The 20,438-nt window shown below is 45.8% G+C and overlaps 2 protein-coding genes across 2 annotated transcripts; one reads left to right on the top strand and one right to left on the bottom strand.

The window, feature by feature from the left end:
- Window positions 1–547: 547 nt before the first annotated feature.
- LOC129344872 (claudin-16-like) lies at window positions 548–6,273 on the top strand. The gene is made up of 5 exons (XM_055001783.1): window positions 548–661; window positions 1,439–1,541; window positions 2,500–2,664; window positions 3,189–3,374; window positions 6,182–6,273. The coding sequence occupies exons 1-5, from the start codon at window positions 548–550 to the stop codon at window positions 6,271–6,273; spliced, it is 660 nt and encodes a 219-aa protein (XP_054857758.1).
- A 980-nt stretch (window positions 6,274–7,253) lies between these two features.
- Window positions 7,254–15,199, bottom strand: LOC129344446 (claudin-16-like). Its single transcript, XM_055001072.1, has 5 exons — window positions 15,095–15,199; window positions 11,516–11,651; window positions 10,479–10,643; window positions 9,484–9,548; window positions 7,254–7,442 (listed from the first exon to the last, which is right to left on the bottom strand). The coding sequence occupies exons 1-5, from the start codon at window positions 15,197–15,199 to the stop codon at window positions 7,254–7,256; spliced, it is 660 nt and encodes a 219-aa protein (XP_054857047.1).
- Between the last annotated feature and the right edge of the window lie 5,239 nt (window positions 15,200–20,438).

The following is a 20,438-nucleotide window of genomic DNA, read 5'->3' as shown; positions in this document are numbered from 1 at the left end:
AACTCAGAGGTGGAACTCAAGACCGCACAATGACATCACTTTGGGTCAGCTGGAACAAGGGGGCAGTTTTTAAAAGTTTAAATCGCCCTCAGCAAAAATGGTCACATGGCCGGTGGCCCCGCCCCCTGATCTCCAGACAGAGGGGAGTTGAGATGGCCCATGGCGTGGAGGGCAATCTCAACTCCCCTCTGTCTGGAGATCAGGGGGCGAGGCCACCAGCCATGTGACCATATTCAAGTGGTGCCGGAACTCCGTTCCACCGCGTTCCCACTGAAAAAAAGCCCTGATTATTATCATCAGCGATAGACCTAATTTTTTGAGGGTCCTCATCAGATCTCCCAAACTCATAGGCTTGGAGCCCTCAATTTAGGGGATGGGGATTTGAGCTTGCAGAAATGACACTTGGCAAAAAAAAGTACGACTAGGAATGAGATTGCTTCCTTGAACGGCCAGGATTCTTTGGAGGTAGCCATGACAATTAAAAGCCGTGGTGTAGATCAGCAGAGAGTCTTTCATGCGCACTTTCTGGCCTTTCAGAGCTCTCCAAATGGCAGCACCAGTGCAGCTGGCATCTTTCAGCGTGGCTTTCATCTCCACCCTTCTCCTGGTTGCAGCCACTTGGACTGATTGCTGGATGGTGAATGCTGATGACAGCGTAGAGGTGAGCAGAATGAGAAAAGCCAGGGCCAATTTTTCAGGGCCTTCAATCCCCCGCGATGTGCCCAAACCAGGGCCTTTTTTCAGCTGGAACGCGGTGGAACAGAGTTCCGGAACCTCTTGAAAATGGTCACATGGCTGGTGGCCCCGCCCCCTGATCTCCAGACAGAGGAGAGTTTAGATTGCCCTCTGCGCCGCTGGAGCGCCCTCTTCTGTCTGGAGATCAGGGGGCGGGGCCACCAGCCATGTGACCATTTTCTCCAAGGGCAACCCCCTGAGTTCCAAAACCTCTTTCCCCAGAAAAATAGCCCTGGCCCAAATACACTTTTCCTGGGGTTGGGGTGGGGGTGGGGAGTAGAGAATGACTGTTAGGCATCCCTTCAAGCCCTATCAGAGCTGTAGCCTTTGCTTTTTCTTCTCCCTTGTTTTTAGAGGATTTACTGTGATTTTAATTGTTTGATTGTAAACCACAGAGAAGGCTTTTTGAATGGAAAAGTGGGATAGAAACCTTTCAAATCAAACCAGTTCTTCTATGAAAACCAATGCACTTATTGCAAAGGACTCTGGGAGATGCGCTCATTGACTCCTGAATTGTCTCCAATGTAGCCGGTTTCTGCACAAGCAACTAGCAAGATGGTGGAACTGACTCTTGGAGGGTCTAGGCTCTTGGTGGGTCTAGACTAGACCTGGGATGGGTCCAGGTTCCAGTATTTGGCCAACCATTGCAACCTCTCGAGCTGTCCGTATAGATCCCTCCTACCACTTCTCTCTTCCGGCACAGGTCAGCCACAGGTGTCGAGGGCTTTGGAGGGAGTGCATCAGCAACTTGAAGGACGGCATCAGGACCTGTGACCTGTATGATTCCATTTTAGCAGAACATCCCCGTAAGTCTCCAGCTATTGATAAGAAGTGACTTCTTGGGCCATTTTGGATTTAGACGGAGTTTCGAATTTTATGTGATCTCCCCTTCTAAACTTATCTTGGAAGGCTCTAGAAACTGCTGAAAATTCAGAGCCAAGCTACAAGTGATGCCTGACACAGGTTGGACACTTGTCAGCTTACCTCAAGTTTTGATGGGAAATGTAGGCGTCCTGGTCTTAGTTTACAGAACACCCCCCCCACACACACACACACACACAGCAGAGGGGAAGGAAGGCGCCACTCTGTAAACTTCTGTAAGCTGCAAGACCAGGATGCCTACATTTCCCATCAAAACTTGAGGGAAGCTGACAAGTGTCCAACCTGTGTCAGGCGTCACTTGTAGCTTGGTTCAAAGAGCATGTTTAGACAGCTTACATCTCGAGCAAATAACAAAACGAGAGTTGACTGTTATTTGCGTATGAAAAGAAGTTATGGGGATAGGGGTACAAATGCAACTGGAACAGAGGGTCTAATTTTAATTATTAGATGTTTTTGGACCCAAGGCGGTTGTCCGTTGGTCTTGGTCACCCTATTCCTTGAGAACCAAGCCTGATCCAATCTGCACAGCTCCCCCCCATTTTTTTTACAACTCGTAGGTTCATATGCATATACTGGTTCTCATCAATATTGTGATGTGACGGTTGGAAATCGGCATATGCGACAGATGGACATATAGTAAGATGAAACAGATGGGTGGACAGAGATGGAGGGAGCAGATGGAAAGAGGGTCAGACAGAAAGAAGAATGGAGAAGAAGATAGGTGGGTTGAGGATGGATCAATGGATGACAGGGTAGGTGAAAATGTGTGTGGGTGGGTTGAGAGAAAGAGAGATTCTCCAAGACAATAATAAAGCAAGACAATTCAGTCTGGCATTCATCTGGTTCGCATTTGTCCAGCATTGCTTTGCTCTTTGCTCTCAGTGAAAATCGTGGTGACTCGGGCCTTGATGATTACAGCAGACATCCTGTCGGGCTTTGCCTTGGCTCTGCTGGTGTTGGGTCTCGACTGTGTCAAGTTCCTTCCAGACGAGCTGTCAATCAAGCAGAAGATGCGCTATTCATCCGGATTGGTGCTTGGATTCGGAAGTAAGCCTTCTGGGAAGTTCACATCCAATCGAACTTCTGCAAGGCAATTTCTCAGGATGGTTTGAAGTGTATGGTGAAGACTAGAGATGGGCACGAACCGAAATACGAACCAAAATTAAGCACAAACCAGGCCGGTTCGTGGTTCACGAACCGTGGTTCATCAGATCCCATTTCCGATGAACTGCCACGAACTTTAGGCTGGTTCATTTGGTTCGTTTTTTGGTTCGTGACTGCAGACAACCTGGTGCCAATCAATCAGTTTCCTAGGCAACAGGGGATGGACTTCCTGCAGATATTTCGCTGACCTGGAAGTGACCTTCTGCTGACCCGGAAGTGCTGATTTTCTGACCCAGATGTGATGTTTTCACGAACCAAATGAACTGGTTTGCAAACCAGGGGCAGGTTCGTGAAAGTTCATGGTTCATGAAATTTGATGAACCACAAACCACATGGTTCGGGTTTTTTTCTGGTTCGTGCCCATCTCTAATGAAGACCTTGAGTGAATTGACCTCTTTTTTTGCCAGGTGTCCTCGGTCTTGCGGGCTCGATATGGTATGCCATTGATGTCTACCTGGAGAGGGTCAGGTTCCATAGTGTGTTTTTGGGAATCCATTATGACTTCGGCTGGTCCTGCTGGCTAGGAATGGCAGGGTCCACAGGAAATCTCCTGGCATCCGTCTTACTGACTCGCTGCCTTTGTGCCACCACAGGTTAGTATTTATATAGTTTTCAACTCATGTGTCCATCTAGGACATTTTTGCCTCACTTTCCTCTAGGAGACCCAAAGCTGCTTATCATAAAAATGCCCATAATATCTTTCGGCAGCCAACGAACATTCTAAAAATGCTACAGTCCCATGCCAATGTGCAAGATGGATGGTGGAGTGGGCTCCCTCTAGGGGAAAAAGGTAAAGGTCGTCCCCTGTGCAAGCACCGAGTCTTTACTGACCCATGGGGGGATGTCGCATCACAACATTTTCTTGGCAGACTTTCGTTATGGGGTGGTTTGCCATTGCCTTCCCCAATCATCTACATTTTACCCCCAGGAAACTGGGTACTCATTTTACCAACCTTGGAAGGGTGGAAGGCTGAGTCAACCATGAGCCGGCTTCCGCTGGGATCGAACTCAGGTCGTGAGCAGAGCTTGGGCTGCAGCACTGCAGCTTACCACTCTGTGCCACAGGGCGTCCTCCCTCTAGGGAAACCTGCATTCAAATACCCTTTGCTCTAAAACTCATTGAGTGATCACATTGAGTTCCATTGATCAGGAGAACAGCAGGGTATAAATATTTCAAATAAATAAATGAACTAAGTGACAGCCAAACCTAACTCATATGTTGGCATGAATCTGGAAGGAGATATTGCTTTTTAATTGTGCACTCTGCCTTGAGTCTCAGTCAAGCCGGTAAGTAAATTTTATTTATTTACTTATTTATTGATTACCTTCATTCATGCCACTCCTTTCTCCCCAACGGGAACCCAAAGCGACTTACATCATTCTCCTCTCCTCCATTTTATCCTCACAACAACCCTGTGAGGTAGGTTAGGCTGAAAGGGAATGATGGGCCCAAGTTCACCAGGTGAGCTTCCATGGCAGAATGGAGATTCACACTTGAGTCCCAGATCCTACTCTAACCATTACGCCACACTTGTTCTTTACGAAGGTTTGTAGGTAGAAGTGGTCCATAAATACATACGTGCCCTCTAGAGCTCTTCCTTGGAGAAAGGGCAGCTTATAAATGTAATAACAAGACAATGCTTTTCATGTGTTCCGTCCTTCAGCGATTCTGCTGACAGCCTGCTGTTTGAGCCCTTCCAGAGCCAATGCTACAAGCGGCCATGAAAAGAGTGTCGTGAGAATTATTTGGGAGAGACCCAGCCGGGCCCTGTGACTCCCCCTCGGTTCACCGCTCAGGTTGCCTCTTACCAAGGCGACTGTGTGGTGCAGACTAAGCTCCCTGACTGTCCCTATCTAGAAAAAGTGCACTCTGTACAAAGTAAGATGCTTAACCAAATCTAAAAGTTTGTTGAATATATATCAAAAGTTATAATGCAAACCACAAAAAGAAACAGGTTAACACTGACTTAAGAAATATATGTAGGTTAAAGACATAAGGCTAAATGTACCAACACACTATTATTTCCCTCCTCCCTCCTAAGTCGAAAGCTTTCAGGCTACCTCACCAATAGCTGGGGAACTCCTAGAAGTTTCCCTGCTAATTGGCAAGTACAGCAAATGAAAGAATTTTGACTCCTCCTTCTATGGTCCAAAGTCGGGCTGTTGTGTACAAAAACTGTTATCAGTGGTCCTGAGGAGTTAGCCGTGTTAGTCTGTAGTAGCAAAATCAAAAAGAGTCCAGTAGCACCTTTAAGACTAACCAATTTTATTATAGCATAAGCTTTCGAGAATCAAGTTCTCGATCAGGCATCTGATGAAGAGAACTTGATTCTCGAAAGCTTATGCTATAATAAAATTGGTTAGTCTTAAAGGTGCTACTGGACTCTTTTTGATTTTGTTATCAGTGGGTCTGCTGTGTTCCTTTCCAAGGAGCTAGTGGTCCCATAAATCAGAACATTTTCTACAGGTCACAGAACAGAATTTCACACTCTGGAGCCCCTCTCTTCTAAATGACCCGCTGTAATTTAGAAGCAAGGTCTACAGTCCTTGCATACTATTGTGTGTCAATTTGTGCTAATTAACTTAGTGTTCTCCCCCTTTTCTCAGAAAGTGAAACTCCAGCCAGCCTTCAGGGAGTTACAGAAAGGAAAAACTAAAGCTTTCCCTGAGGCTTTTAGGAGCTTGCCCAAAGAGCCTGAGTTGGATACATGTTACTAATGGCCTGGTCTCAGAACCAAACCCCCAAAATTCTGCCACACAGAGTTATGTGTGGGTTGGAAGATTTGCAAAGGGTGAGGAAGGACAGAGACAATTACCATGCAATTCTAAACCGAGCAGCGGCTGTTCTAAGTCAGTGAACTCTGCTTAGGATTGTGCTGTAAAACCAATACCGCTACTCAATGCAGTTACCCAATAAAAAATTCCAACAGATGTGTGCCTTCCAATACACCACCCATGGAATTTCCCTAGAAGATCCTGATCTACGTATTCTATCTGGTAGCCCATTCCACAATGTCAGCAGAAAAAGCATGGGACCAGGTTGTGGGAAAGACTCAACAGAGAGGATCTCCGTTAGCACAAAGGACTATTCCGGGAGCAGCAGTCCGTCTGATATTTATTTACAAATTATATCCCATATGGGGGAGCCAAAGTGGCTTACCACGTTCTTCCCTTCTCCATTTTATCCTTATAACAACCCTGCGAGGTAGGTTAGGATGAGAGTGTGTGGCTGGCCAGCAAGCTTCCATGGCAGAGTGGGGATTCGAACCTTGGTCTCTCAGATCCTAGTCCAACACTCTAACTGCTGCACCATGCTGTCTGTAAATCTCAGGGGGAGAAGGGCTTTAAAGGTACGAACAAGTACCTCTAATGTTCACTAATCTAATTCTTCCATCCGCAGCAGATGCAACTTCTACCCGGAGACTTCAAGGGCTCATGTTCCGTTCCCGGGCGGCCACCTGCAAGATGTATGCTGTCGCTTCTCAAGTGTGATGCCGCCAAGGGAGGCCCCCGTATCAGCTGTCAGCGCTGGGATTGCTGACCGTGTGGACTTTTTCTTTGGGCTACACAGGGAGGGCTGGATTTGCAGTTTTCCTGCACCTCACGTGACCCACAGCAGCCCCAAAAGACAATAATGGAACCGAATTCCAAATCCTTTCTGGAACGTGACCCACAGCAGCCCCATTGCTGTGGGGATGAAGTGGCACCTTGCTATCTAAGGTGCCACTGGACTGAAATCCAGTCTTCCTTGGTGATCTCCCATCCAAGCAGGGCTCATTTTGAGGGGGAATGTGCAAGAACGCAGTTCCGGTAGTTCCCCAAAGAGGTCACATGTCAGGTGGCCCCGCCCACCTGACTCTCGGCCATTTGGGCCTGTTTCGGCCTAGATTGGGGCTGAAATGGACCAGATCAGGCCTCTGACAGGTGGTGGATCACTCTCCCGCTCAGCAGTGGCCCAATCCTGACCATTTTGAGCCCCTTTTCGGCCATTTTCAGCCCCTTTTTGCCATTTTGGGCCCAATTTTGGCCCTGAATGGCCAGGATTGGGTCCAAAACAGCCAGGATAAGTGATGTCAGGGGGTGTGGCATATGCAAATCAGTTATGCCAATGACACACTTCTGGTGATGCCAAGGGGTGTGGCATATGCTAATGAGTTATGCTAATGAGTTCCTCCAGCTCTTTTTCTACGAAATGACCCCTGCATCCAAGTACCAACTCAGCTTAGCTTCCAAGTTCAGACAAGATCAGGCTATGCCATGCTGTTCTGCCACTGACGGCAGATGGGCAAGATATAAATGGAATACAAAATACCTGCAGCCTTGTAGACATTTGTTCCTGTGGGCAATGTTAGTGCAGCATGTTCTCCGCCAATGTGTGATTAAGGGGAATTAGCTCAACCACAAAAGACATGATGCAATCATTTTCTGGTTTAATAGGTGTCTGGACTCATTGCCTGCCAAGAACTCCACTTTTACAGGTACGTGCCTTTGGAATCAGGAAGGCAACGTCGAGCATTCTTCTCTTTCCCTGGACTCTGGGCATCGAGAGAGCTGGCAACGATCAGTAGAATCCCTGTAGAACAGGCACAAGCAGCGCCCCCTACAGCCATCCAATAGGCATAGCCAAGTTCGTAAGTCACGCCGGGAATGCCGAAGGTGACCTAGAAGAGAACTGGATCAGTGAACAAGCCACGGCAGGCTATCTGTGAATCTACATGTCACATTTTGAGCCCACCTTCCCTTCAAGGAATTCCAGGCAGCATACGTGGTTCTCTCATGCTTACTGATCCTCACAACAGCCCTTTGAGGTAGACTAGGAAAAGCATCTGGCCTAAAGTCAAGAAGCTTCATGGCAGAATGGAGAGTTGAAACTGAGTCCCCTAGTCCTAGTCTAATACTCTAATAATAGAATCATAGCATTGAAAGGTACCTCCAGAGTCATCTAGTCCAAGTCCCTGCCCAATGCAAGAAATTCACAACTACTTCACCCCCACCACACCTGCAGTGACCCCTGCTCCATGCCCAGAAGATGGCAAAACGCTGCCAGGATCCCTAGCCAAACTGGCCTGGGGAAAATTGCTTCCTGACCTCAAAGTGGCAATCGGCATTACCCTGGGCATATATGAAAGGGCCACAAGAACTAAGCACTGATGTATCCATTCCTGCCCTCCGTCTCATGATCTGCCCAGGTTCACAGAATCAGCTTTGCTGTCAGATGGCCATCTAGCCTCTGCTTAAAAACCTGCAAAGGAGGAGAGCCCACCGCCTCTTAGCCTAACCTACCTCACAAGGTTATTGTGAGAATAAAAGGGAAGAGGGGAGACGAATTTTCAAACTGCTTTGGGTTCCCAATGGGGCAGCTAATAGGAATTTGTCAAAGGCGAAATTTCTGTCTGTGGGGAGATCACAATGGGTTTTAGTCTACAGCTTTTAGAAATTAGTTTCATATATGCATGTATGCATTTAATTCCTCTCATTGCTCCATTTTTAATGCTACCGATTGTTCTAGCCTGTGGGGACAAATCAAAGACAAAAAGTCAATTGTGAGGAGATGCACATTAATATTAAAGCGGGGGGGGGAGTTGTGCACCCCCCTCCCCAAGCTAAAAGGACACGTTTCCTTGCACAACCGGTAATACTGTGTTGTGGTTTAATTTCACCAGTGACCTTTTCTGCCCGTGAATTCCCGGGGGGGGGGATGCTGAATTGCTCTGTTAACTGTTGATAAAAGGAAAAAAATAAAACTGGGGTGGGGTACATGCGTTTTTATGGGGGTGGAGAATGAAAGCATGGTTTAGGGTTGCCAGCTGACCGGCTTATTCTGTTCTTCTGCCTTTAACAACAGCTCAACATGCACACATCAGTAGGTTAAGGTTTTCAAGGGTGAATAATATGACATTATACCTAAGGTTGCTATCTCCAGGTTGGGAATTTCCTAGAGACTTTGTAGGTGGAGCTTGGGACGGTGGGGGTTGGGGAGGGGAGGGACCTCAGCAGGGTCCAATGTCGTACAACCCACATGCCGAAGTAGCCATTTTCTCAAGGGGAACTGATCTCTGTTGCCTGGAGATCAGTTGTAATTCCAGGAGGTTGGCTAATTATATCCCCTTGAGTCAATAAGATCAACAGCTAGAACATTCACTGAACAAACGCAACAGTGTACAATTTGTGGAAATTTGAAAAACAGCATAAATCCAAACAAAGATGAAACTTTACCGAAACAAAGCATAAAGAAGTAAACATGACATCCTTAACAATGCAGAAGCTACCCAGCAGGAGCATAGCTATAAACAGCAATAAACAGTATCCAGTAGAATAATCTAGAGTCTCAGTCCCTTTAGCACGGCATCTCTCTGAGCCATTTCTTCTTGTCTTTCATTGGGAAGGGCTCTCAAGTAGTGGTCTATTACATCATCTACGCTGGGGGTTGAACATGGGGCCTTCTGCAAGCAAAGCAGAAGGCCCCATCGCTCTATCGCTCAGCCACAGCCCGTCCTCTAAAATGGCCAAGTAGGGATTTAAACTTAGGTTCTCATCTGACACTCAAAATCACTGGATTGTTATTTAAAGCTACTCTGTCTTCCCCTATCTTTATCTGACATTCAAACCACACCACACTGTCTGTCCTGATAAAATGTGTTGCTCTACCTTAGCGCTCTTGTTTCAAGCTTCCTAAACGGGGCCTCTTAAAGCCAAACTTACCTCTAGTTTGTACTTCTGCACAGTGTCGATGCCATACCAAAGGACAGCGATTGCACCTGCTAGACCTGTGAAAGAGAGACGAAATGCTAGATTATCAGTGGTGAGCTTGCTTCCCCACTGCCTCCACTGCAGGGGGAGCTGTTCTTAGCCAGGCAGAAGAGGCACGGTTACAATCAGTTCAGTCCTAAAAGGAGTTACTCCAGTCTAAGCCCATTGAGTTCAATGGGCTTAAACGGGAGTAACTCTTTTTAGGATTACAAGAGCAATGGGGTTTGACCTACATGATTATACACACCAGTTCTCCCTATTTATTCTTCCATTCATGGTATTCATTTGCTCTACAGAGACTTGTCCTGTACTAACTGGAAAGCCAAGAAGGTGTGGGTTTTTTGGTAAAGAACATTTGAAAAACTTTCAGAATAGCTACAGTCTCACTCACCAGCTGGTGCATAAGGAAGAGGTAAGGTTGCCAACCTCCAGCTGGGACTTGGCGATCTCCTTGAATTATAACTGATCTTCAGACTACAGAGATCAACCCCCCTGGAGAAAACGACTGCTTTGGAGAGTAGACTCTATGGAATTATACCCCTCTGAGGCCCCTCCCCATATGCTGTCCTCCCTAGGTTCTACCCCCAAATCTCCAGGAATTTCTCAACCCAGAGTTGGAAATCCCAGGAAGAGGGACTGTGGGGGCTGACTCCAGTCCCCCATTTCTGATCTTCAACAGCTGGTGTTTTTGTGCTCTTAGTCTATTGAGGATGTGTGTTAGACGGGCATGCCTAGTGCTAGTCAATAAAGATTGTCTTGTGTAAAGACCAGTTAAACTCTCACTCACTCGTGTCTGGCCATTCATCCATGCTGAGATACCAAACCAAACACCTGGCTGAGCATTCCTTAGAAATGTGCTTTTTCAAGGTGATCCCTGAACCACAGCCTAGGGGAGTATGTTGGCCTCACCCCCATTTTTTAAAAAAAGGAACAGAGGCTTTGTTTACCTCCTAGGAAGAACAAACCCCCAGAAGCAAAGGAAAACTTGTATTTCCGAGGGACCTTGTCACTGATCAGCTTGGTGCATTTCATCCCGGCAATGAAGAGAGGCATTGCGGCAAGAGTCAAAAAGCCAGAGAGGATGACCAAGACCCGTGTGACCACCAGGACAGCTGCAAGATGGGGGAAAGGATCGTGACACACGGAGAAAGAAAGCACCAATATTGGCCATGCAGTCAGAACTCTACATTACTACTATGGAATTATTTTAGTCCACGTTGCTTGCAATTTTTTTCACATAAACAGTTGAAATCCAAATACTAATGGGATAAAAACTTGTTTGCTTTTAAATCACCTACACGCCTGACACAGGTTGGACACTTGTCAGCTTCCCTCAAGTTTTGATGGGAAATATAGGCATCCTGGTCTTGCAGCTGTAATGGAGAACCAAGCTGTAAAACCAGGACACCTACATTTCCCATCAAAACTTGAGGTAAGCTGACAAGTGTCCAACCTGTGTAAGGCGTCACTTGTAGCTTGGCTCTCAGAATGGAGGAGGGGGTTACAGTAAAGTCCTGATGGTTATAACCATCTCCAGGCTGCGGAAACCAGACCTGTTGAAGAAAACAGAATCTTTGGAGGGTGGACTTTTTGGCATCACCTCCCTGCTAAGCTTTCTCCCCTCTCCAAACGCTGCCCTCTCCAGTCATCACCAACTCAAATCTCCAGGAATTTCCCAAGCCAGAATTGAGAACCTTACTCACCGGGACTGACTCTGGAGCAAATTGCTAAGTAGGGAGAGATTGCATGGTCAAAGGTCACCTGGCGAGCTTCATGGAACAGTAGGGCTCATTTGCATAAGCCCCATCTTTAAGTTCCTGGTGTAAAGCTTCCAATTTTGTCTGGTCGATACAGCACTGTTACTTGCTTTCGGTCTTTCAAGAGCCACTCCTGCAACTCCAGTCTGAACGGGAGATCATATCCCAGATACCATTGTGGATGCAGTCCCCCACCTACCCAAATCATACAGGCTCCTTTTTCTTACCAGGGTGTTCACTGAGATAGGAGATAGGAATATCGCACGTCCAGAGGTTGGCCACATTATCAAATATACACTCGCTCCACAAGCCCCGGCACCGAATGCTCAAGCCCACAGAAGAAAGGGGATCTTTGGCGTCTTGCTGCACAAAGGAAATGAATGACACAGGAATGGGTCGACACTGGTATTCTGTCCCACTGCCCACCTAATTTGCCCCAGCTTGGATTTTTTTTCCAAAATACCAAGGTTTTTAATTGATAACATTTCCATTTAAAGCAAGATAATTTCTTTGTAGAATTAGAACTTGGCTGGTTTAAAAAGCGATTGCTTATACCCAGCGAATGGAAAGTAGATATGTGCCGTGATGTGTCAGAGTGGATAGATAAGATTTATGAATATGCATCAATGGCCTTGACTACTTGTGTACTACTTATAATAGACCAATAGCTGAATTCTGGGGGAAAGGGAAGGATTTTTTTTTAACACTTAGGCAAAACTAAGAAGTATTATAAGGTAACTTAGTACAAAGATAAGAAGATAAAACACAAGGAAATGACTAACCAAAGTAGTTGACATTAAAGTTTGTATGAGTGATTCTGCACATGTTGGATAATGCACTTCCAATCCTCTTTATAGATCATTTGGAACGGATTTTTTTGTGTGCGGAACAAAAAATCCACCTCAAATGATTGATAAAGTGCATTGAAAGTGCATTATCCAACCTGTGCGGAATCAGCCCCTAAGTAACCAAGGAGAGGGAAGGAGATCTATTACGTAATTAAGCTGGTATTATAAATGTTGACTTTATCTTTCTATTAGTATAATCTAATTTCAAATGTAGTGCTTGTATAAGTTTCAAAACTCATTTCAAATGTATTGTTTATATAAGTTTCAAATTAATTCCAAATGTAGTGCTGTATAAGTTTTTTACATACTTTATAATGTTATATTCTTTCTTTTTAAATAAAATTTCTATCCCCCTCACAAAGTGATTAGTGACACACACATGCCAGGAGGAAATTTTGCAAACATTGCGCCCCCCCCCAAGAATATGAGTATTACCCATATGCATAAATAACTTTAACTACTGTAACTGTGCACACCTGGGCACTTCAAGAAGTACAGGATAACTTAAGGTGGCTGTTATTTCTCCAAGGATATTGCACATGATAAGAAGAAAGAAGCTTCCAAGCTGAACTCGAACTGGTTTTACTCAAGATGGGTAGCCGTGTTAGTCAGCCTGTAGCAGTAGTAAAGAATAAGTGTCCAGTAGCACCTATAAGACTAACAACATTTGTGGTAGGTTATGAGCTTTCGTGAGTCACAGCTCACTTTATTTATTTATTTATTTGTATCATATTTGTATTCTGTCCTCCCTGCAAGCGGGCTCAGGGTGGATAACAACCTTAAAATCATTTAAAAACGTTCCATATTAAAACATTCTTCAGAGGGACTCACATTCTAACTGTATCTGAAGAAGTGAGTTGTGTGACTCACGAAATCTCGTACCCTGACACAAATTTTGTTAGTCTTGTAGGTGTTACTGGACCCTTGCTCTTTTCTACTGGTTTTACTCAACTTGCCACAATCCTAAACTTAACAATTCATGACATTCTAGAAACCACATGGATACTTGGGCTTGGTGAGGGGATTCTAGAAGGTTCTACCAGTTATGAGGAGAATTTCCATTAATTTATTTAAAGCCTGACTTGGAAATATGACAAACCTCCTACTGAGAAAGACTGTCTGTAGCCCGGCACTGACAGCTTTGCCTGGATGTTGTGATAAACAAAGGTTGTGCGTGTGAGAAATGCTCACACAATAAAGCAAATGAGGTTCTCTCTTCCTCAAAGTTGTCAGAAGTTTTGACCTTTCCAGTAGCACCGCAAATGCCACCAGCACTTACTGGCCCTGATATATTTCTCAGAGCTTAGTGTTCCCATGGCAACGGCGTCATTTTCTTTTTTCACAGCTCAAGCAAAATATTTCTTTGGTTCCTATGTGAATGGCATTACCAACCATTTCTTCTCAAGGGGAAAGGAGCAGGGTTGCAATCAGTTTGAAGACCAAAGCGATTCAAGGTTAAGAATCCTAGGGAAATAGACTTGTCTGTCCAATAATATAAAAAAGACACATTGCCATGACTGGGTGCCGGTTACGCACCAAAGAGCACCAGTGCATGTTTACCTGGGAAAACCCCTGAAATCTGTTGCAATTCTAGGTCCACTTAACACAGAGTTTCTCTGGTCTTTCATACCCTGTTATCTGTCACGTACACCTCTTCCCAATAAAATAGCTAACTCTGGAAACTAATGCAGCTGACTCAGGGCCAAGCTACAAGTGACGAATGACACTTGCCTGGCAAGTGAACAGGCTCACATGTATTCCTCCCCGTTCACTTGCCATTCACTTGCTCTCCACTGGAACGCAAGTGAATGGCAAGTGAACAGGGAGGAATACACGTGAGCCTGTTCACTTGCCAGGCAAGTGTCATTCATCACTTGTAGCTTGGCCCTAAGGGTGTTTCTTTAAAATACTGATTCAGGCCCTAGGCAAAACTGTGCCTTCCCCACTGAAAAGCATCTGCATTTGTTCAGCTTTTGAAATTTTTTTGTATTGCCTTTCTAATCCTTTTCCTTACACTGATGCACCATCTGTATGCGCATAAGATGATTTGTATGTGCATAAGTCAATCAATTTGCCCTCTAGGATCTGTCAATCAATATTCAGGCTGCATAGCAGCAAATTATAACTAATGTGTTGTCTTTCTGCATAGAAAAGGGTTTCAGTTTTAAGAACAGTTAAATGTTAAGACTAACTGACAGTTCAAGTAATTGATCTGTGCACCAACATTGGATGGATGGGTATCAAATACTGTTACAGCTGTGGTCGCCGAGCCAAAATGAACTGTTTGAGATGTACAGTGGATAGTTCGGTAGACCGTCTGTGGCCCCCACAAACCTGTTGCCAACCTCCAGGTAGTGGCTGAAGATCTCCTGGAATTAGAACTGATCTCCAGTTGACAGAGATCAGAGATCATTTTCCCCTGGAGAAAATGGCTGCCTTGGAAGGTAAATTCCCTGCCCTCCCCAGCCCCCACCCTCCCCAGCCCCCAGCCCCCAAATCTCCAGGAATTTCCCATCCCAGAACTGGCAACCCTACTGCCCCAAGTGGTCAACTAACAATGAAATTCTGAGCAGATTTACTCTTGTCTAAGCCCATTGATTTCGACTGGCTTATATGGGAGTAACTCTGCTTATGATTTCACTGTAAATTGCCTGACACCCAATCCGGCCCTGCTCTGATCCACATATAGATTTTTCCCCAGTTGCCAGAATCTGAGCATTGAAGGTGTTTGGATTCTGAAAGACACAGTGCAATAGTCACGGTGTCGGATTAGGGCAGGGGAGACCTGAGTTCCAATCTCCATTCAGCCATGAAGCTTCTATGGGGCTTAGTGTACTCTCTCTAGGCCCAGCCTCCCCTGCATGGCGTTGTGCGAGACCCATCGACACTGGTGCCAGCTCTTCGGAAGCAGGGTGGGATACAGTGGATTAGAGAGACAGAGAGGAAATGAAATCTTACCCTCCAGCAATCTGACCCGGCACACAGAATGAGAAGCAGAAGGCCCAAGATCCCTAACACCATCACCAGCACATCCGTAGCGATTGCCGACGCTGTGATTTCCATTCCTCTTTCAGCGAGAACTTTTCTTTAGCAAAAATGATTTCTTTCCTTGGCAGCTGGAACACCAGAAAGTGAACTGCTATGCCAAGCCGAAGGGGCTCCTCGTGAGGACTTGGGGAGGGTTGACATGTTCCCCCTTGTGGAAGCAAGAAGAACGTGTTTCCAACACTCTGGTCCCTTCACCCTGGCCTGCCTGGCTGTTCACTTTCTCCTTCAGTGCTACTTTGCCCACGTGGTTGGGAATGGTACCATCAGAAAGATGAGAGGTAATGAACTATCTGGGTTGGACCCAGGTGGCATTGCTGTTCAGTTTTGCCCAGTGTGTGGGTGTGGGTGGGTGTTCAAGTCACCCGACCTATGGCAACCCTATGAATGAAAGACCTCCCAAACTTCTTATCATTAACAGAACTGCTCAGAATTTGCAAACTGGAGGACGTGGCTTCTTTTATTGAGTCAAGCCATCTCATTTTAGGTCTTCTTCTTTTCCTACTGCCTTCGATTTTTCCTGGCATTATTTTTTCCAGAGAATCTTGTCTTCTCATAATGTGACCAAAGTACAATAGCCTCAGTTTTGTCATTTTAGCTTCTAGGGAGAATTCAGGCTTGATTTGATCTAGAACCCACTTATTTGTCTTTTTGGCTGTCCATGGTTTCTGCAAAACTCTCCTCCAGCACCACATTTCAAATGAATCAATTTTCTTCCTGTCAGCTTTCTTCACTGTCCAATTTTCACATCCATACATAGTAATGGGGAATAATATGTCAATTGCCTCTACTTTATTGCAATCTTCATTCCAACTTCCTTCCCTCAAGGCTATTGCCCATCCAGGTCTTATGATCTCCAGCATAGCTTTTGCGGGGTGGCCAAAAGGGCCCTCCCTTTTTCACAAGGAGAAAAGCTGATTGGATCCAGCCCTATGAAAAGGAACTAGCAAGGGAGAGACTCACCCCAAATACCCCTTCCCCCTAGGAGCAATGGAGAATTTCATTGCTTCCCCCCTACTTTAGAAAGTCATCATTACCCTTGTGACTTCAGTAGTCTTTGCATCAATTCCCATTCTTGTCTCTATTTGCATGTTTAGCAAGCAGCACACAACAAGGAAGAGGACCAAATCTGTTCTGCTCAACGTTCTTATGAAGTGCTACTCTTCTACAAGCAGGGAGGGTTTTTTAAAAATGTGCAGCGACGTTTAAAAATGCGATTCCCTCCTGCTGTAGTGGTACAACTTCAGAAGGTCTCTGCTGTTTGATTTTACTGATCGAGTCATTTAACTCTAAGACTTGGATCCATTATTAGATTGTTTCTCACACTGTGCTGAGCAGCATCACACCAGGCTTGTTGGGTCAGACCACAACCCTTGTATTCCTGCATTGTGTTCCAACCACAGTCAGCCAGGTTGCTCCACAGGCAGGACAAGAAGGTAATGGCTGGACCTTGTGGGTTGTTCCTAGCATCCGCTATACTGCCTCTGCATAGAGAGGTTCCATCACAGCTATTAGATATTGACAGACCCATCTTCTGACTATGTCTAATCTTAAAAAATAAAAGAAAAACAAACCCTCAAAGTTGGCAGCCATCTCTACATCTTGTGGCAGCAAGTTCCAGAGGTGCTATGCGACGGACTTCACTTTCTCAGCATCGTCAAAGTAGCATGGCAGGCCTGTAGCATTTTTCTGAGCATATCCAGCAGAAGCTAAAACCAAACTGGGAGAAAGAGAGAGAGAGAACAAAACACATTCCGAAGCACACGGATTTGTCCCAAACAGCAGCAGACCGGAAAGTTAAAATGGCCCTGGGACAAGCCAAGCGGAGTGGCCCTTGATAAGCTCTGTGAAGTTATCTGGGTCAGCAGCACCAACAATAGGCATTGGCTTGCCCATTGCCTTCTCCCACCACTGGTGGCAGTGGCAATTGTTGAGCCGACGTTGATCCTTGTTGCCATTGCAGGATATGAGCCAGTTGGACCTGGAGGCACAGGCAGTTTTTCTGGAGTTGGTTGGACTTGCTCTTAATCACCAGTGGTCCACTGGGAAATTCCCCTGTGCGTTCCACAGCCTGCCCACCCCAGTCCTAAACCTTGCGAATGACTCAGCATCTGCCCACATCCTTCCCCACAGCTCACCTTTTCAGAACGAGGCAAGTCCGGATCTTAAGGTCTGTAGCATCATTCTTGAGACCAATTCAATGGGCGGAAACAGTGGGTCACGGGAAGCAGTCTTGGGTTGAACACAACCAGGGGGCTGCGGCCTGCTTTCCCCACACGGAGGGGCAGCTATGTTTCCAGACAGGGCCATAACTTCCTCAGGCAGTTTGCAAAGGGGGAAGGCGGAATAGGGACATCACGGCTGGGAGAATCCAGCCCACAGACGGCTTTGCTGGGGAGGATTTGGAATCCAGGTTGAAGAAGCTTCCGAAGCTCCTAGTCATGAGAAAAATGAAACATATGGACATATATCCAGAGGAGTAAAGAGTCCAGTAGCACCTTTAACCAACTTTATATTCAGAGGAATTAGCCATGTTAGTCTATAGTTGCCAAATAGTAAAGAGTCCAGTGGCACCTTTAAGTCTAACCAGCTTTATATCCAGAGGAGTTAGCTGTGTTAGTCTATAGTTGCAAAATAGTAAAAAGTCCAGTAGCGCCTTTAAGACTAACCAACTTTATATCCAGAGGAGTTAGCCATGTTAGTCTGTAGTTTCAAAATAGTAGAGTCCAGTGGCACCTTTAAGACTAACCAACTTTATTGTAGCAGTCTGGCCAGTTTCTTCATATCCTCCATGCATCTGACAAAGAGAGCTATGGTACTTGAAAGCTTATGCTACATTAATGATGGTTAGTCTTAAAAGCGCTACTGGACTCTTTACTATTATACAGACATGTGGCATGAGGAAAAACAAGTTGAGAGATGTAACAAATGCCAAAAGGTGAAGAAATTTGAGTGCCATCCAAGACCAAACGGCCCTCCTGCCTGCCCCATTGGCCTTGGATGTAGGCTTGTCTGTTGGGTGAGCCTGTAACTATCAGTAGCACCACCATGGCCCATGTCTGAGCCGAGCGGATCTTGCCAGCCCCATAGCGGCCAGTTGGCTGAGCTTGCTGCTGTCTTGCAAGAGCCCTCTAGGGAACTGGGAATTTTCCTGGTAAGTTAAAGGGCCTGTCCATGCCTGCTAGCTACAGCTCTGGCTGCAGTCAGAATAGTACTTGGCATCCCTAGCGACACCCATGCCCAGCAAACACAAACACACACACACACACACACACACAGAGCATACCTGGACCAGGTTTGTCTGCAAAGATCCTCTATTCCCCCTGTCTGGTTCTGGAGCCATTCTGCAAAAGAGCACCAGCTGGTGCCCCCCCACCATCCATCTCTTCCTGCCCAGCTCTGTGTGCTGCTGAGCATCGCACGGCCAGCCTGCCACTTTAAGGCAGGGTGGCTGAAGTGGAGAGAGAAGGCGGATGCCTTGCTGCAGAACCGAGAGAAAGCAGAGCCAAGATGCTTGGTGACATCACCCAGCTAGCCTCCTCCCAGCCAGAACGGGGTGGGGGTGGGGGGGAGAACCAGGGAGCTGCCGAGCGATCTTCCGATCACCTGCCGCAGGGAATTCGGTAATCCAGGGAGAACGGCCAGAAAAGAAAAGGATGCTCCACCAATTGGCATAAGACAGGTAAAATCCGCTTCTCACGGAATGGCTTGCAGGCTGCTGGCTAAGCACCTGCCTGGAAGCATCCTAGGTACCAGGCCCCGAGGCAGAGATGCAGCAAAGAAGGTGATGCTTTAGAGGCAGCACCAGAATGTAGAGGGAACCTTATCTGTAGGTTTAGCTCTGAATGTTGGAGTGGGAAAAGAGGAGGTGTGTTTGTGTGTATGCACACATGCTGTGGAGTTTTGCTTTCCCAGCAAGAGTGGCCATGACGGAGGATTTCTGTGAGACTGGAGGGGTCTGTGAGGGCCATAGCCTCAAGGGGTCTTTGCGGCCCCAGGAACACTCCATCTCTCTCCCCGCCCTATTTCCTAGATTTTCAATTTAAAAAAAATTAAGGTTCTATTAAATCAATCAATCTATTTATTTAGTCAGCCTTCGTCCAGTCTAAATCAGAAGCAAGCTATTTAATAACGATAAGGTCAAAAATTGGTCCAGCCGAAGACCAATAGTTAAAATTTAAAATCTGTACATAGAATTTTGTGACAAATTCTATAAGCTGCTGAAAGAAATTTAGCTCAGCTAATAGTAACCTATTGGTTAACACCCATTAAAAGCTTCTTAAGGCTCTAGTCCTTTTGATTACTAAAAAAAGGGAAGGCGAGCCTTTTGGGGTCTATTATTTATAAAAATGTTTGCACCTTTCAGATCTTCGAGGCATCTCCTAATCTGATAGCAGTGATGGAGCAAACATAAAATCATCCAAACATTAGAAAATATACAAACAAAGTACCACATTGTAGCTCATTACTTTGTTAGGCATAAACTAGCTCCCTGCCTTCCTGTCTTTCCACCAATGGGCACAAAATATTAGGACGATGTACAAGCACCAGTCACTTGAAAATTATTTAAATATGTTATTAAAGACATTTCAGATTTAGGTTTCGTTTCGGCTCAGGTTCTCCTGTTTTTTGAGGGCTTTCAAAACTGCACATGTATTGTTTGTTGTGGCTTGTTGTTTATTGCAAGGCGTTCAAATGTATAACTTCTCTCACCTGCAGCCTGAAATTCAGGTAAAACTGTACCACTTATTCTTCTGATTGTATCAATGGTCCCTTAGAGGCAGTTTAGTACATGCAACAGGTTGGGGAGAGGTGGCAGAGTCATGATGTGGCAGAATAGACTGCAACTTTGGGTGGAGGATCACAATTTTTAATGTTTCCCTATTTTTTAAAAAATCCATAATTGCAAGTTGAAAACAAGTACAGGAGGTAGAAATCTTTACTAGACCCTTTATCCTTGATGCATTAGTTTTCTACTTGCAGGGAGTTTGCAATCAAAAGTGGAATGTCATGTGAAATGGATCCAGTCCTCTCTGGACCCAATCTTGTTAGATCTCAGAAGCTAAGCAAGGGTAGGTTTTAGTTAGTAATTGGATGGGAGACCTCCAACGAACACCAGGGTTGGAGAGGCAGGCAGTGGCAAACCACCTCTGCTAGTCTCTTGCCATTAAAACCCCACTAGGGGTCACCGTAAGTCAACTATGACTTGATGGCACTCTCTACCACCACCATCTCTGTTACCCTCTGCTGTATGTAT

This window comes from Eublepharis macularius, chromosome 17, assembly GCF_028583425.1.
Source record: "Eublepharis macularius isolate TG4126 chromosome 17, MPM_Emac_v1.0, whole genome shotgun sequence".
Lineage (NCBI taxonomy): Eukaryota > Metazoa > Chordata > Lepidosauria > Squamata > Eublepharidae > Eublepharis > Eublepharis macularius.
This window is presented reverse-complemented; position numbering and strand designations above follow the sequence as displayed.

Excerpts from the sequence above, each read along its gene's own strand:
- LOC129344872 (XM_055001783.1), top strand. The coding sequence starts at position 548 with ATGGCAGCACCAGTGCAGCTGGCATCTTTCAGCGTGGCTTTCATCTCC. Across the intron at positions 1,542-2,499 it reads CATTTTAGCAGAACATCCCC|TGAAAATCGTGGTGACTCGG; the intron begins GTAAGTCTCCAG and ends CTTTGCTCTCAG. Across the intron at positions 3,375-6,181 it reads CTGCCTTTGTGCCACCACAG|CAGATGCAACTTCTACCCGG; the intron begins GTTAGTATTTAT and ends TTCCATCCGCAG.
- LOC129344446 (XM_055001072.1), bottom strand. The coding sequence starts at position 15,199 with ATGGAAATCACAGCGTCGGCAATCGCTACGGATGTGCTGGTGATGGTG. Across the intron at positions 10,644-11,515 it reads CTATCTCAGTGAACACCCTG|CTGTCCTGGTGGTCACACGG; the intron begins GTAAGAAAAAGG and ends CCCATCTTGCAG. Across the intron at positions 9,549-10,478 it reads GGGTTTGTTCTTCCTAGGAG|GTCTAGCAGGTGCAATCGCT; the intron begins GTAAACAAAGCC and ends TCTCTTTCACAG.